Here is an 18,653-nt window from a genome sequence, read left to right on the forward strand (position 1 = left end):
CAGGATCTGATATCCTCATAGCAGGCCAGGAAGCTCACCATGTACTACTTTCCCAGAATAAACACTTCTCCTGTACATTGAACAGACATCTACCGCAGGGTGTCAGCAGGTCTACACTTGGACATATGCCCTGTGGAGTCACCATCGTGGGAAGCATGGAGATGTGAAAGGTGTTGCAAGTTTGGGGTAGCTTACTGAAAAGCAAGAAGGGCACTATACAGAGTGGGTGGAGCCACGGGGGTCCTCCCTTAGCTACTTACAAGCCGTCTGAGCTGAATTTTCTGAGTGTGCCATTCTTCATCTGCTGAATGCTCCCTCCTGCCCTGCCAACCTCATGGGGTTGTGGGATCAAAGGAGCTCACACAAGTGTGGGAGCACTTTATAATTTATGATATGCTAGCAATGTATAGCATTAGGGATAAAAATCAGCCTTAGAATCCAACGGGTTTCTTTTAGAGGTTTGGCTCCAAAAGAGCACTGCAGAGCCAGGACCATGAAGCATTCTCTGAGTCATTTGTCTGCTTGTCTAGGTATAATTTTTAGATGCCACGGGTGGGCGGCCAGCAGGTAATTACATCTCAAGTATTTATTGAGCACCCACTCTGTACATGCTTGCTTTAAAAGGTAATTGAGAAGCACTTGTTCACACATGGACTTTTAATGAAATAGATGGAGCCAACCACCACCCACCAGTCACTGAAAGACAAGCATCTAGGCCTGAGGGGCTAAGAGTGCTGAGCCCTCAAATATTTCCATTAAGGATTCACATCTGGCCTCCAGCGTCTCCCCGTCTGGTTGCAAAACTAGGCACCCGCAGTGAAAGGCTCTGTCTATCTCAGCGGTTCTCATTCATAGGCAATTTTGCCCACCATCTCTCCACCCACAGGGGACAGCTGGCAATGCCAGGAGACACTTTTGGTTGTCACAAGTGGAGATGGGGGTGCTACTGGCATCTAGTGAGTAGAGACCAGGAATGCTGCTAACTATTCTACAATGTATGGGACAGCTTCCCACCACAAGAAAATCTGACCCCCAAAGCAATAGTGTCAAGGTTGAGAAACTCAGTGTCATGAGCCTCAATGTCATCTGGTTAATTCCTGAAGTCCCTTTCATATCTGAACTTAGAATGACATGGAGACTTTTTTAAAAAATTTTTTTTTCTTTTTAGCAAGCCAAGCACAAAAATTCACAGTTCATTTTTAAGCTAAAGAGTTGTGTGAGATAAAAAAATATATAATATTAGATTTACCACAATGTTAAGTATACATACATCACATTGTTGGGAAATAGATCTCTAATAGATGATTTGATTTTGACTGTTAGTATTCAACAAATAGTTTCTAAGCACTTACCAAGTATCAGGCTGAATATGTGGGTATGTGAAAGTGAGTAAGACCCAGTCCCTGCCTTCAAGGGATTGTGTGGAGAGGTTAAGACATATAAACATGGACATAGAGCTGAAAACATCAGGCGAGGAGAAGCTGCAAGAGCGCTATTGCCAGCAATATATCGGAGATGGAAAAGGTCACAGGCGTTGGCTGTTCAGAAAAAGCTTCCTGGAAGAGGGGAAGCACGAGACAGATGTTGATGAGTAAGTAGACCCAAATCAACAGAGACAAAAAGCACTGGCTGGTGGATAAGCGGGTCAGATTTGGCCTGAATTGGTCAGTCTTGTTATCACCAAATTGATCCAATCTAAATTTCTGAACCAGCATCAGTGAGTGTGTGTATGGGTGGGAGGATAGGATAACAGCTTGATTTTTATTTATTTTATTTATTTATTTATTTATTTATTTCCAGCTTGATTTTTACACTCCAAAAGAAACTTCCATTTTATAGCCAAGTAACTGGTAACTACTTGTAAATAGGGGAGCAATTTGCAAACCCAAGACTAAGTCCAAAGCCTTTCCTTTCTGCTTTCTCATCAATGGTTCCTCCATATCCATATATACTGATGCAACTCACGGAAAAATTCATTAAATATTTTTTACTTCCAACATCAAGGCTACTTAACCAATGTCTCATTCCTAAGGCAACATGACCTGCCTAGACCAGGTGCTTACTAAATGCCTTATGCAAAATTGTACTCTAAAGAAGCATCTAAAAACATTTGTGCATTTCTGAGGCATATGAATGGGTATCTTTAAAATCTATATATAAATGAAAAATGTACATTAATAATTCTGCAGCAACAGTATTCTCTCTGGGTCATCTGCCCTCACAACGTGCAGCTCAGGGCAAGCTTGCCCAGAACATTTTCAGGCATATTGCTAAACTCTCTCCCCAGAAGTGACGTCACTGCTAATGCTGAGGATATTTAAAGCAGGGAGCAAACAGACCGGAAGACTTGTGACTGTGAAAAGGATGAGATGTGATCGATAAAGCTTTTCAGTTCAAATTTCATTCATTCTATAAATAAAACAGCTTGAAATAGACTAGAGGGATAATTTTACTTCTTAGAAGCAAAATTTACCAGTGCTCAGCACAGGGCTGCGCATGTATGTTCTCAGTGAGTGCTTGTTAAATATGACAATATGGAATCATCCTGAGTGCTATGACCAGCAACCCCACCCTGTCCCAGATGGCAGCCTACAGTCTGCCAATTCGGAATCTCCAGGGAGAAGGGAATTGGGAGTGGGGTGGGGGGCTTCTGTAGGCATATTCTGGGAAGGGAAAAAGACGTGGTCCTTCCTTCTTGCTCTGTATACTCAGCCAGGAGTTAAAAACTGGTACAAAACAGTTTCTAGCCCTTTGAGTTCCTGAATGATTGTTGCTTTTAGTAGCTCAGGATATATTGTTGGGGTTATTTGCTCATGCCTGGTTTTTTGACACCCCATCCCAAACAATAACAACAAAACAGCAAGATCAACAGCAGAAATTTTCAAGGCATTTCTTTACAGATAGTGTGCTGCCAGATTAACCCTCAGAGGAAAGTAGAAAACTTTAGCATCTGGGCAACTTGAAAAGTCTCAAGCAGTGTGCCCCTCTGGCCATGCCACTTTAGTAAGCTGATTTAATTCAGAGAAGTTATACACACACACACACACACACACACACATATAACCTTATAACATTTATGTGTACATGTAACTTTTCTGATTTTTATATATATGTGTGTATGTGTGTGTGTGTATATATATATATATATATATATATATATATATATATATATATATAAAATGCTAGCCTCTCTGAGGTGGTCATTTGATCTAGATATCGGGTGTTTTTGTGGTTGCTTTTCTAAATAAAACTGGCTGTTTGATTCTGTTCCTTGGACAATTTTTACCTGCTGGGTTCCTGTTTTCTTTTGCCAACCCTAAGCATTTCCGGTTAGTCATTCATAACTCTGTATAACTCTGCTCTCTGTAAGAACAAATTGGAGACGTACCAGTAACAAGCTTAACCAGATTGCCCCTTGAGCTCCTGGCTTACTAGAAGCAAGAAGCAACAGAGTTCCAGGGGCCACCACCCTGAGCATAGTGGAGCACTGTGGTTAAGCCCAGAGGCTTTAGACTTCAGTGACCTCTGCGGGAATCCTGGCGCAGCCATTGCCCAGTTATATATTCATCTGAACCCTTCTTTTCTACAAGGGTGCTTATTTCATAGGATTAGATGAGAACATTCATAAAGCACTGATTAGGTATTTGATGCTCAGCAGTACTTAGTGAAAATGGTCACTACCACTACTACTGATTATTGTTGTTGTAATTGTAATTATTATTATTATTATTATTACTATTATTACTACACTGCTGGGTACGGCCTTTCTTTATTCACTGAGATGTGTTTGTTTTGACAAGTCTCCTAGCTGGCTTCTGTCACAGAGTTTTCTCTGAGAACAATGAGAGTTTTGAACTTGCTTTTATCTTGAATGAACCAATGCCTGTTCCCTCCATGTTAAAAATAAAGATTGTAATACAAACTCATGAAACAGTTTTCCTACTCCCTCCCTTGGATTAATATCTAATAGACATTTGGGGGCATTTGAAGTGAATATATCACATTAGGGTCTAAAATAAAATGGTGTAGCTTTTCTTATGGGTCTGAACATCTTTTGGATCTAAAATTTTTCCACAGCCCAGTGCTGTTTCAGCATTGTTATACCAACAGCCATACTTTTTTTCTTTTTATTGACAGATACACTTTAAAAAAATTGTTTCTCGATGTTTTCAATATCAGACATCCAGGGCCTTTGTACAACCTAATCTCAGGGTTGTTGTCCTCCATGGTTCACTCCCCAAACACACAATACGCACCAACCTACCTCTCCTGTTTTGATTACTCTTTAGAAATGGAGAATAACTTGGCTATGGAGTCAGACCATTTCAGTAATGGATCAGACATGTGACCCTGAGCAAATTACCTACCAGCTCTGTGATTCAGTTTCCCCAAGTTTAAAATAGAGATAGTTAGGGCCTCCCTGGTGGCACAAGGGGTTAAGCATCACACTAGAAGCTATCTGCAGCCTCTGCAGCACGAGTTCAATCCCCGGCTGGCCAGGGAGAAACCCACATGGCGAGGCAGACCTCTCCTGTCTCGTCCACTGCTCCCCTCAGCAGTGTACTTCGGTCAATCTGCCTGTTGTGTTCCCCACTCTGTCTCTGGTGGATCCTCTCACCCCCCGCATCTCTGGCCTGTATCCCAGCTCTTGTATGCATAAAATAAATAAATCTTTAAAAAAAATTTTTTTTCTTAGTTGGAAGAGAGTGATCTGGGAGCTCGACCTGTATCCAGTATTGCTGTGCAGCAAATATACCTAGTTTCCCCATAAACACACACTGTGCTGAAAACGAAACGGTCTGACCTGTTATGAACATTTTTCCCCTTAGGGTCCGCAGTCATCCTGGCGTCTTCAGATCTAGATTCTGGGTGTGTGCCTAAATCCACAACTGGTACCAGTATCAGTAAAAGTGACCTAAATAACCAGGAACATGGTGGGCACCTCCACCCTGGCTGAGGAGAATGCTGGTTCTCAGGGGCATGGTGCGCATGTGGGAGACTTAGGAGCGAGGTTCATGCTAGCCAGATCCTGCAGCAACTGAAAAATGAACCTCAGGCTTTCCTCAAGTTCTTGCAATTCTACCAAGAAGCGTCCCTTCTTCCACTCCCAGCTGACTGCTCAGTTTTCCTTTGCAGTGAGACACTCCCTTGGTGTGTGTGGGGGTGGGGGAGGGCGAGGGGGGGGGGCGGGCGGGACGACAGCACTGATTGTTTCATCTATAAAAACGAATGAGGACCTACCTCTGCCTGGGGTCCAAAGGAAATCATCCCTTTTAGGACAAAAAAAATAGAAATGCTTAAAGGTTCGATTCAGGATTCAGGTAAGTATTATGGTTGAATCCCGGTGTCACTGCATTTTTAGCTGTGTGACCTTCAACAAGTTGCTTGTCCCTCTGAGTTTCTATTTCCTTATCTGGAGGAAAAGATAAAAAGTACCTACCACACTGGGTTATTGTGAGGGATAAAAAGATAATGGGTGTTAGGTATTTGGACAAGGCTCTAGCATATAGTAAGTTTTTAATAATAACAGCTTTTAACAGTAGCTTTGGTATCACTAATCAATGAATTTTGCTGCTCCCCCAGACTCTCTTTAGACTTTTGGGGGTCCCCATACTTATGGAGAAACTGCCAAAATTCATCTGTTTCCAACAAGTTTCCTCAGGTAAGTACATGGAGAACAGTTGCCTGGTTAGATTAGGGCAAAAGTAAAGTTGAAAAATTAAAGAGAGACCAATGTAATTGTTGAGGTTGAAGACATTATTCCTAACTTAATGATTTTCAGACCAGGTCTCCAAAACGCCTTCAGATAAATGCTTCTTATTACCACATGTTCAGATCTTTGCCAATAAAATTCAACTGTCTCACAGCCAGTTCTCAGAGTGCCATTTGGGATTCCAGATCAGCGGATCGGGTAGGACGTATTTAAAACTTTGTCTCCTTCTTTTCTCCCTGAGTTGTACATTTCCTCATTTGCCCTTCCCTTGTGATTAAACCTTTTGTTAACCTTTCATGTGTGTCTGCAGTAGAGTATTGGTAAGTCCTTTTAAGTGCGCGGGTGAGGACCCAAAGTCAGGCCACCCATTTTGTATCGGGGCTTCCCTGTAACAATTTGAATAATTGTTTGTGTCTGGCACTCTGCTGAGCACGAGAGATTCAGAAATGTACAAGACTCTTTTTATTATCTTTTTACCTACAACATCTCCTAGAATCATCTTCTCTACTCCATCTTTCCCGATGTCCTTCGAGGTGCTTTTTTAAAAAGATTTATTTATTTATGCATACAAGAACTGGCGTACAGGCCAGAGGTGTGGGGATGGAGGGGTGAGAGAATTCACCAGAGACAAAATGGGGAGCAGAACAGGCAGATTGACTGAAATACACTGCTGAGGGGAGCAGCGGGAGACACAGGAGAGGTCTGCTGTGCCATGCGGATCACCTCCCTGGCTGGGGATCAAGCTCATGCTGCAGCAGTTGCGGATTGCTTCATAGTGCTGACACTTTAGCCCTTGTGCCACCAGGGAGGGCCCCAAGATGCTTTTTTTTAAAAAAAAAAGATTTATTTATTTATTTATACAAGCACTGGGTACAGTCAGAAGCGCGGGAGGGTGAGAGAATTCACCAGAGCCAGAGCGGGGAACAGAACAGGCAGACTGACGAAATACACTGCTGAGGGGAGAAGCGGGCTAGACAGGAGAGGTCTGTCGCCCCATGTGGGACCCTCGCTGGCGACCGGGGATCTTCCACAGCCCAGTGCTCAACCGCTGTGCCACCGGGGGAGGCCCCCCAAGATGCTTTCTTAATGTAGTTTTCAGCGAGAGCTCTTTTTGTGTTTCCCATCATTCACCTCATTTTGCCCTTTTCAGTTCTTAGACAAATGCACCAGATCACTAGTTTTCAATGTTCTGTTTATGCAAATGAAGCTCCTCTCTCCAATCAGACTATAAGGGACTCTAGGGTATGAGTCTTCCATTAGTTCATTTTACATTCCTGTAACAACTGCCATTCTGTTATTCCTACTTTAAATCATCAGTGATTATTACAAATGAAATTTTATGAGCTTTGTGTGAAACATATCCCTCTAAGTCAACTAGTTATGAGATAGATTTGGGGCAATATCTACTTTCCCATACCACATCACCTGATTCACTTAGGAAATTTCCTCTCTCTTTATGCCTTCTCTTTCTCCCATAATGTTGACTTTGAACACCAGCTCACTGAATTCTGTGTGAAAAATGTCATTTCTATTTTTGCATCTCGTTTTAAAAAAGCTTAAATCACTACCATCCACACAAAAGTCCCTCTGGAAGAGGACAGGGCTCAGCACAGATGCAAGGCAACTGCCACAGCGGAGGGGAAGCAGGAAGGGTTATATCCCCCAAAATCATCCTAAAGGAAAGATTTGCATCTCATCTTGGTTTACATGCAATAAGAATAGTGCCTATTAACTCTACACGGATTCTCACACCTTGGGAAAGTATCCTGATTTCTTTGAAATCACATCTCTTTCACTATACAACCCTGGCATTGAAGTGACATTTATAAGGTTGAGACAAATTTGTAGTAACATTCACCCAACTGAAACTGTGCTGCTTATACCTGAACACTCATAGTCTTAGAAAAAATGTTAAAGAAAGAGACAAGATAACCTGAGTGTATAGGAAAATACCCTCGAATACCTGCATATAAGAGGTGGGTGAACGTAAGGCCAAGGCAGGAGGGAGGTTTGATTACGCTTGTGTGCATGTGGGTGTGCACATCTGTGTATGAATCAGAAGCTCCCCAAAGGGAGGAAAATGCTTAATCCTATCAGTCAAACATGTGAAGGAGATAACAGGCTCTGGGCTATTTATAGACCTTAAATTGGCATGTGCTATACATATTGAGTACTTTGCTGATCTCATTTTTTAAAGCAACTGAGATGAAAGAGAGGCCAAGGTAATGAGATTCAGATCATTACTAAATTTTTTTTTATAACATTACTTTTCTATAACTATAACTGTAGATGCTTGGACCTCCCTGAGTCAGAGAATTAGATCAAGTGGGATTCCATTTTGAAAACAGAGTGGAGATAACATGATCACCGAAGTCTGGGTGTACAGGTGAAGGGGATTATCTGAATGCTGTACTGATTTTATTTGATTTCAAGGGTGTTCTCCAGTGTCTCTCACTATTGCTTGCTTGGGTGCCAAATGTCTCTGTGCTACCAGATGGTCCACAGGTTCATGGGCACCAGGACAATAAGCTCTCAAAAGGAACTCTGGAGAGAGGCCACAGAAAAACATGCAGCCTGACTCTTCACCCCTGAAGTGAGGACAGTCATGAGATGTTGCCCTTCCATCTCCAGGGCCTCTCTGGGAAAAGGAGGATGTGTTGTGTAGATGGATCATCATATATGGGGCCCCCTGCCCAGGAGAGTGCAGTTAGGGGGTTGGAGTGACCCCCCCTAGCATTCCCAGGGAAGTTTAACATCAAAGTCTTCACCCTGTACACATTTTACCTGTCAGTTCCTCCTTGGCTCCATAGCCTAATTATTCCCAATTCCCTCCAAGAACCTCATGGGGTCTTCTGTGCATATGGACAGAGATGGGTGAACTCCACTGGGCAACTAGAGAAACTGCAGACTACACATGTGCAGACAGGCACAATCTCTTTTTTTTCTTCCACAATTTATTCCCTCATCTGTGAAATGGGACTACAACCCTTTACAGAGAGAAAGTGCTGCAACAGACCGGAGAGCTACAAAAGGCAAGGCACTACTACTGCTATTGCAGCTGTTTTTACTACATTTCCCCTAGGCCCACAGTTTCATATAACATAAAACAACAACAGCAAATAATGAAAATACTCCTCAGTCCATAGTGGGCTGAGGAGATGGCTGCAGAAAAGCTTGTTAAAAATTCACTCTCTAGCCCCACCTAAATCCCACCCTCCCAGTGTGGAGCCGGAGACCCATACTTTCCACAAGCTTCCAGGCATCGCTGCCCATCGTCCCCCCTGTAACCCTTATTTGCTCCTTTCCGTGAACACTGGCCAGAACTGCTCATCCTGGGCTGGAGGAAGAGACGTTTGACCTACACCCTCCACCTCTCAAATTTGACCCAGTGGGTGTCTGTTACCCACAGGTGACTGCCAGTGGTTTTCTAAGCAGTGGGAGCGACATTAGTGCATCAGAAGGTCGACAAGAGGACCACCGGGGAGGGGGAGCGAGGTCTGGGGAAAGAGTTGGACTCACCTACAATGATACCGCACGCACTGACCAATCCAATCTCTTTCTTCAGGGCTACTCCGCCCCCTTCGGAACCGGTGTCGGGACTCGTCTCCGCCTCGCTCCCACCTGGATGGCTCTTTGCAGCGTTGTTTCGCTGCCTGGCTCCTTCTTCCATCTTTCTTAGTAGGATGCCAACCTCTGAAAGGTAGCTCTTTCTAAATGGGTATGTGTGTAAACCTATTTAGAGGCAGAGCCTCTCCAGTTAAGACGTCCTTTTCGGAAATAAGGACCCCCTCCTAACCTCTTTAAAAAAAAAAAAAGATACTGGAAGATAAAAGAGAAAACTAAAAATATTCCTACTCCGGATTGACACTTTCTTGACACTTGTGCTTACAAACAAGGAAAGTGTTAGAAGGCACCGGATAGGGGAAGAGACAGAGATATTTAAATAAAAAAATAGAACTGTACCAGCTACTCCGGCTGGAATTCTCCCGAAAGGGATGTAAATCTTCAGAAACCAGGGTGGATCTGCAACTGTGGGTTATTTCAGAGGCTTCTGAGAGAATCTAGGTTTCCCCCCCCTCCTCTAAGTAAAGAGAGTGCCTTTACCTCCCTTAAGCCTTTTCTTTTCTGAAGAGGATAAAAGTAGTTTTCATAAACTGCAGGGGATAAAGGCAATCCCCCCACCACCACTTTCTTCTCTTCCAGAAAAACAACTGTGGACCGGACCGGTTTGTTCTAGATCTTGTCTCCACCTGCTGTGGGCTCCTTTAGCCCTCTAGGTCTTCTGCCGTCAGCTTTTGCCAGATATCCGCTTCTTTCTCGCTTGCCTGCTGCCCTTGTTTTCCTTCTTGCGACCTCCGTCCTCACTGCACCGACTGCCCCATCGCTCTTGGTTACAGAGCAGCTCGGCACTCACGACTGCACGTCCCTTTTAGCAAGGGCTTTTATGTGCCGGGCTGGCTCCGCCCACCGCCTCTGTTCGTTCCATCCTGTCTCCTCCCTCCGCTTCTCATTATTTATTTATTTTCCAAAAGATTTATTTATTCATGCATACAAGAGCTGGGGTGTAGGTGAGAGGTGGGGGGTGTGGTGTGTGAGAGGATTCACCAGAGACAGAGTAGGGAGCAGAACAGGCGGATCTAACTGAAGCACATTGCAGAGGGGAGCAGGAGCAAGACAGGAGAGGTCTGCTGCGCCATGTGGGTTGCTCCCTGGCCGGCTGGGATCGAACTTCTGCTGCAGTGGCTGGCTATAGCTTGATAGCGCTGTTTTTAACCCCTGCGCCACCAGGGAGGCCCTCCCTCCTCTTCAATTTAATCTTAGCACACACCCCCCAAGATCACCGAGAAGATGGATTAAAGTCTTTCTCGTTGGAGTCATCTCCCTTTCTCCATCTTTCTCCTTGTAAGAAGTGGAAATAAAACCCATCCGTGTCAGCTGTTCCAGGAGAGTTCATTCGCTAGGATCGCGATCCAGGTCAGGCAGCGTCTGGGCGCTTTATAATGAAGGGACCGGTTGGGCAGACTTTTAACGCCAGGAGCGAAGGATTTAAAATATTTATGTCGGGGTCATTTGAGGATACAAGAGAGAGGGTTGTAGGGATATCATCTTCAAGTTTCTCAGAATAGGTGGAAATCCACGGTGAAGGGGAAAAGGGAGGAATTAAGACTAATGGAAAAGAGTTTAATTTAGTACAATTGTGAGGCGTGAAAGGCAGGATGGAAACAAAATCATCCGAAAGAGATGGTGGCCTCACTCGCCACAGCTCTGATTCACAGCTTCTAATAGTTTTTGCATCTATAAATTATCCGAAAGGCAGATGATGTCGGGATGGGAGTAATTGGCACTTCTGTCCTAATGAAGCAGAATATTGATGTTAAGAAATTACTAACCTATTAGCATATTGATATTCTTTGCTTCCCTGAAGAATTTCAGACAGAAACTCTGCCTCAGGGGTGAGAGCACTGATGCCTACTTACAACTGTAAAGTACTTTAAAAAAAACCCACAAAACTAGATGTAATATATGAGACTACTATAAATGTAAAGATATTTTGAATCTGGATTAAGTATATTGTGTAAAATTATTTGATTTTAAAGTAAGCCTAATGGGCTTCCCTGGTGGCGCAAGGGGTTAAGCACAGCACTATGAAGCTATTGGCAGCCACTGCAGCACAAGTTCGATCCCCAGCCAGGGAGCTGACCCACACCGGGCAGCAGACCTCCCCTGCCTCCTACCTGCTGCTCCCCTCAGCAGTGTGTTTCAGTCAAATCTGCCAGTTCTTCTCCCCACTCTGTCTCTAGTGAATACTCTCACCCTCCCCTCCCACCTCGGGCCTACACCCCAGCTCTTGTATGAACAAATAAATAAAATAAATGTTTTAAAAATAAAAAATAAAGTGGGCCTAAAAGATAAAGTTCCCCAACTGACCACTAGTTACAGAAATTGGATCTTACTTTTGCAAAAAATCTTCCAAAGATTTTGGATTTTAAGTAAATAAATACTTAATACTTAGAAGGGACATGAGCAGGGTGGGGGCCGTGGGGGTTAGCCATTGTGGCAAAGGCATTTCCAAATGGGATAAAGTCCAATCAACAGTCTGGATCACTCAGCAAGTACTAAGATGTTTCAAAGGTTGGGAGTTCAATCCCTTCTTTTGTCAGTTCAAGATACAACAAACTGAAAGCCTCAGCAAAAAAAAAAAAAAAAAAAAAAAGGGCGGGGAGGGAGATAGAAAAGCAGGAAATACAAAACACATAGGGTAAAACTCCATGGGAGGGCATGAGTTATGGGAGATAAAAAATTAATTTGCATTGCCTCTGGCCTTTCCTGACATGTTAGAAAGCATTGAGGGAAAGTTTGATGGATTCATTCTTAAATAATCTGATTAAAAGACTTCTGCTCAAATTTCAGCATCAAGGTATAAAACAATCTCTCTGCTTCTTAATCATGAGAGCCTTTCTCATTAAGGTTTGTGTTTCTAATTTAAATTATATAGATTCAATGTAACATAAAACATGAATGGGATGAATCTGAGGCATCTTGCCAAAGCCAGTACAAACAGGCCACTATATGGTAAGTTTCAGACATTTCAATTTATGAACTAAGCAGCTAAGGGGGAAGATGGTAGTAAATATATTCTTGGAATACAGTTGTACTAAGTACACCAAACTGGAAAGGAAGGGTTGTTGAAGATATTTTTTTCTATTTCCTTAGCACTTGGAATTTATAAGTAGATGATAAGTGTCTATTTTGGATACCATGTAAGGACTAGGAAAGGACTCTTCCCTTCTTCCGCGGGAGTATTTATCCATGTGACATGTCTCTCTTTAGGTGGGGGTCTTTTTTGTAAAATAAACCCTGTATCAAAATTCCACGTGAGGAAGCTGAGATTCAAAGAAGCATCTTGCTTGGGATCAAAGACAAGACAGAGCATCTCTTCATGGACAAGCAATGATATCAATGGCTTATGCTGGGAACTTTTTCCAGGATACCATAGCTACTTCTTTCACTTTGAGAAAAACAGAAGACCTTTGATCAGGGTCAAGGCCATACCTTTTTAGAGATCTCCCTTTGTGCCAACACTTAACATCAACTCAATCAGACACACAGGACTTAATGTGCCTCCCCCCAACACTTGTCACCCACTTCACAGTGTCCTTGGTACACTGTTGTCCTGTTTGTACTACAAAGTTTGACCACATCCTTTAGTACAGCTGTTTCCAATATTTGGTTGACTATTTATTGTTATGCTTTATTTAATTTTTTTTATTGAAGTAAAAAATTTTAAAATGCTGTATAGTATTTTTTCAGCTTTAGGTGTGCATCATTGAGCATCAACATGTGTTTACACTACATTAAGTTGGGTGGCTAATTATCGTTGTTTTATATGCTTAAGATGGAAGAAATTGATCCTTTTAACCAGGGAAAGGATGATTTTGCTATGAATTTGGATTCAGGAAGAGAAAGGTTGTGGGAGGCTGACATCTACTGTATAATGACAGATATGGCATGGGGACATGCTCCTTGTATAATAGTTAAAGAAAACCACAGTCATGTTCCAATACTCCCTTCTTGAAACAACAGGTAAGCAGTATCTGTTAATGCAAAGGAATAGAGAGCAAAGTTCATTCACCCTATTCTTGAATTTTTTCTGGATTTTTTCTTTGTAACAGAGTTGTGAAATCTGAGGACCCAAATCTCTTCCCTGAGGGAACTCATAGTCCATGCCCCCATTCCACTCTTCTCACACCAATTGCCTAGAGTCAGAGGAAACCCTGATTTCAATTAAAGTGAGTATTCTTCCTGGAATCCACTGACTACTACCTACAATCAAATAATGACTTCCTGAGTCAGTGGCTCTAAAAACCTTTATTCTGTTAAAAATCTAAAGCAGATGAAAATTAATGAGCAAGGAGGAAGGAAGTAAGGAAGAAAAGGGCCAAAACAGGTCAGGAAGAAAGGAAGATAAAATGAGGAGATGTAACGTCCTCCTTTGTAGTATATATGCTATTGCATCTTGGACATATTCAAAGTTCAAAAGAAGTTGTATCTTCTAAAATTTATGTAGTCCTGAGAATTTGGATGGAGCAGATCCTGTTTTGTTAAAGTGGCCAATTAATTCATGCTTTTCTGACGATCATGATGAATCCTTGTTCTGACACTTGAGACAAAAATTCCAGCAGACTACTCTTCTGTCTGCTGCACTTGGCTGGATTCCATGGCGTCAGCCCAGCACTGGTGGGAGAGAAACAGATGCATTCCCTGAGGCAGGCTGCACATCCTTAGCCCCTTCGCCAGTCCAACCTGTCGTGGTAGTCTTGTTTCTAAGGACTTAGGTGACTCCATTTCTGAGGACTTAAATATGGAAACTTTCACTTCCTAACTGGCTTTCTTTTTTTTTTTTAACTTTTTTTTTTTAAAGATTATTTATTTATACAAGCACTGGGTACAGTCAGAGGCATGGGAGGGTGAGAGAATTCACCAGAGCCAGAGCAGGGAGCAGAGCAGGCAGAAGGACCGAAGGACACTGCTGAGGGGAGCAGCGGGCGGCAGGAGAGGTCTGCGAGCCATGTGGGACCCTCGCCAGTGGCTGGGGATCAAACCGGCGCTGCAAAGGCTGCGGGCAGCTTCGCTGCCCAGCGCTCAACTGCTGTGCCGCCAGGGGAAGCCCCTAACTGGCTGTCAATGAGGGTTCATATCTACCAAATTTGAGGGCTCATATATTTCCATGTTGTGGAAGATATGTTCCCTGAGGGCTGATGTTTGTTTTGTCCACTGTTGTAACCCCAGTACTTGGTGTCTGGCACCCAATAAACATGATTGAATGAATGAATGACTAAATGGTAAAGTACATTAATGCATAATAAATAAATTATATAATAACCGATGGACTGATATGCTGACTGCTGGTAGTCCTCAGGATCCAGAGAGAGTCTGCATTGTAGAAAGAGAAAAACCCAATCAGGGTCTAATGTTTTCCACTTTGTTTTTTTTGTTTTTTAGAGATTTATTTATTTATGCATACAAGAACTGAGGTACAGGCCAGAGGTGCACGGGGTGAGAGGATTCACCAGAGACAGAGTGGGGAGCAGAACAGGCAGACTGACCAAAATACACTGCTGAGGGGAGCAGTGGGTGAGACAGGAGAGGTCTGCTGCGCCATGTGGGTACCTCCCTGGCTGGCCAGGGATTGAACTCGTGATGCAGTGGGTGCAGACAGTTTCACAGTGCTGTGCTTAACTCCCTGCAGCACCAGGGAGGCCCCTCAGGGTCTAATGTTGAAGATGATTTCACATAGAGCACAAATTTCAAGTGGACCCTTAACACTGCCCAGCAATGCCACCACACTCCCACCGTCAACTGACACTTCCACTTACCTTCTCTTCTCTGCAAACCAATACCATTCCCCCCAATTCTCACTTCCTGTTGACATCCTTGCCTACCCTTTCATGAAGAAAATAGAAGTAGGCAGAAGAAAACTTCCACATCCTCCAGCCACTAGTTCTGTTGATCTGCCTTTAGCTTTACGATGTTCTGCCTTATCTCCCATTAAAAATAGATGTGCTGACCTGCTTCGCTGTATCTCCCTCACGTGTGCCCTGGCTTCTCTGTCCTATCTTGCCCTCTTCAGGGACTTTGCTCCTGCAATTATTTCTCTCCTGCATCATCAGTTTTTCACTTTCTATTTCTATCAGCATACAAATGTGCTGCAATAGCTCTCACTGAGAACAATATCAACTAACATATCTTCCCTTGACCTTACATTCCTAATGCCTTTGCCCCCATTTTCACTTCTTCACCTTCACTCATGCTTGCATCATGACACTTAAGCCTTCATGCTCATCACCCTGCCAAATCCATACTTGTCAAGATTACCAATAGCTACCACATGATCCAACGCTGCTGTCCTTTCTCATCTTCATCTTATTGCTCTTACAGCAACACAGCTCCTTGGCAGTCATTCTCCTCACTTTTCCTTTCCTCACTGGCCTCTTCAATCCTTTTCTCTTCCCAACCTCTTCTATTTTCTATCCTTCCTCATCACCTGGATGACTTCATCTAGTCTGCTGACTTTCAGTAGCATCTATACACTGATATTTCCCTGATTTATAGATTCAGCCCTATGTCTCCCATGAACTCTAGAGTTACATAATTGTCCAACTATCTACTTGATGTCTGTGGATATTTAAGAGGCATCTCTAACTTAATCTGTCCAGTACACATGTGCCCTACAAACCTGTTCTTCTAGTATTCCCCACTTTGGTAAATGGCTCTAGTTGGTCAGGGAAAATATTTTGGAATCAACCTTGATTTATTTTTTTCGCACATACCCTACATTTGGTTTGTAAGTCAATCCCATTAACTGTATATTTATCTAGAAATGAATCACTTCTTACCTTCCCCACTGCAGTCACTCTAATTCATCACCACCTCCTTGTCAGCTCTCATCTGTACTTTCAATTGCCTTCTAATTGATCTTTCAGTTTCCACAATTGTTGTCTTACAATCTCCTTCTACACACTATTCTCAGCACAGTAGCCACAATGACCCTTCATAATCAAAAATCTGGTCATGTCTCAATCCAACATTGGAGTTGAGGTGTGTGGCTTCCCACCACACCTAATTAGAATAAAATCTGAAGTTGTCTTTATCATGGCCCATTCCAAAGTCATATCCTGCTCTTCCTTCCATGAGTCCTCCCAGACTTACAGGCCTCCTTGCTGGCCTCATTGAATATGGAGCGCTGTCTCAGACCTTCACATTAGCTGGAGCCTCCATCAAGAACGTTCTTTCGGACAGTCACATGCCTTGCTCCCTCATGTTATGCAGTCCCCTCAGTAAATGTCACCTCTTCATGGAGGATTTCTCTGACCACCCAGTGGACCACCTGACCTTATATATTGTCACTCCTAGCATTATGTGTTTGTTTGCTCCTTTTTTGTCTCTCCTTTTAGAATGTAAACTCCAGATTATTAGATTTTTTTTTTTTTTTGGTTTTTGGGTGGGGTAATGATATTATGGTTGTGATTAAAGAGTAGTAACAATTCATATATATACATGTACATAGATTTGCCAAAATCTTTATGGATGGAATAATTTGACATTTTAGATATACTCCAAAATAATATAGGAGAGGATTGGGTTAGGAGTTATTTTCTCCTTTACCTTCTTTAAAAGAAGAATGTGGCCATTAGCCTTTGGTTCTGGCATAGGATTGGGAATGAACTACTCCAACTGCCAGCATGATTTTCAGGCTCCATAACTTCTACCTGGAAAATATGTCAAAGTGCAGAAACAATGACTTGCACCTGAGACATCCCAGTGGGAGGAAAAGAGAAAACATGTTTACTGCTCAGGAATACTGAAGTGCCCTAGAGTAAGCTGACATTCTTCTGTAACAATGTTATCAGTAATGCTTTCAACTCCAGCACACTGGTTATATATTTGAAAGCAAGTCTGTTTCTCTTTTCGTGTTTTCTCTCTGGTGGGCTTTTTTTTTTTTTTTTTTTAAGATTCATTTATTTATACAAGAACTGGGGTACAGTCAGAGGTGCAGGAGGGTGAGAGAATTCACCAGAGTGGGGAGCAGAACAGCAGACGGACCGAAGACACTGCTGAGGGGAGCAGCAGGCATGGCAGAAAAGGTCTATAAAGCCATGTGGGTTTCTCCCTGGCCGGCCGGGAATCGAACCCATGCTGCAGAGGCTGCAGACAGCTAGGCGTTCAACCCACTGTGCTACCGGAGAGGCCCTCTCTGGTGGTCTTAAAGCCTCTCTGGTGGTCTTAAAGAAATAAGTTGAACAATGGTCCTCCCTGGTGGCACAAGGGGTTAAGCACAGCACTGTGAAACTATCTGCAGCGTCTGCAGCACTAGTTCCATCCCCACCAGGAGCTATCCACATGGCACAGCAGACCTCTCCTCAGCACTGTATCTCAGTAGATCACCCTGTTCTGTTCCCCAGTCTGTGTCTGGTGAATCCTCTTACCTCCCTGCCTGCACCCTGCCCCGCCTGTCCCTCTGGCCTGTACCCCAGTTCTTGTATGCATAAAAAAAGAAATAGGTTAGGGCCTCCCCTAGTGGCACAGTGGTTGAGCGCTGGGCTGCGAGGCTGCCCAGTTCCTTCCCCGGCCGCCAGCGAGGGTCCCACAAAAAAAGAAAGAAAGAAAGAAGGTAAACAAAAAATAAGTTAAACAAATATATATTATATATAATATATATATATAATATATATATAGGGGAGGGTAAAGAGGTAAATTATCAAGGAAAGAAGGTTGACTATGAGTTGGTATTGTTTAAGCTGGGTGAGGGAGAGGAGTACATTATACTAACTTGCCTAATTTTAGATATGTCTACTATTTTATATAATGGCAAACAAACTAAACTTTTTCTTGTTTCATCAACATTATCTTCCTGATTCCCAGAGCAGTGCTTGGCACATAGAAGTTCAGTAAATATATATTTAATAGTCATCACATAATGAATCACTTTGGAGAGTAAAGGCATGTTTTCAAGATAAGTTTTAATCATTTACCCTCAATTGTTGAAAATCTAAATTTTAAGTTCCAGCAGAGAATTTTACAAAGAGCATCCCACTCTAGGCCTTGCAACGAGGACTCTCTTAGGTATGGGAATGCCAACAACTACAGTGGTTAATTTGATGATAATTATGCCTTTAATTGTTCTTAAGACCAATCTTTAAAAATATAAATCTTAAATATATATAAATAAACTATATTAAAATATAGAGAGATTTATTTCTTCTTACCACTTTCTCACTAAATCATAAGTAACTATTATCTCCCATACTAGAAATATGTAGAAAAGCTGGGAAACATAAAATTTGGTGTTTGAACATTTATGGATCTATCACTTAAAACTTTTGCCAAGCTATAGAATGGAGATCATTGATGTAGATTACAAAAAAACACAGTAACAGGA

General features: G+C 42.7%; 1 protein-coding gene across 1 annotated transcript in view; it reads right to left on the reverse strand.

Annotated features, from left to right (window-relative positions):
• SLC7A8 (solute carrier family 7 member 8) overlaps positions 1-9,432 on the reverse strand; it is a gene marked incomplete at its 5' end in the record, with an annotated part of 48,239 nt that extends 38,807 nt beyond the window's left edge. Inside the window, one exon of the mRNA XM_084239674.1 lies at positions 9,233-9,432. Coding sequence (XP_084095800.1) covers positions 9,233-9,383 — 151 coding nt within the window. The remainder of the gene's footprint in view (positions 1-9,232) is intronic.
• Between the last annotated feature and the right edge of the window lie 9,221 nt (positions 9,433-18,653).

This window comes from Talpa europaea (assembly GCF_964194135.1).
Source record: "Talpa europaea genome assembly, chromosome: 8".
Lineage (NCBI taxonomy): Eukaryota > Metazoa > Chordata > Mammalia > Eulipotyphla > Talpidae > Talpa > Talpa europaea.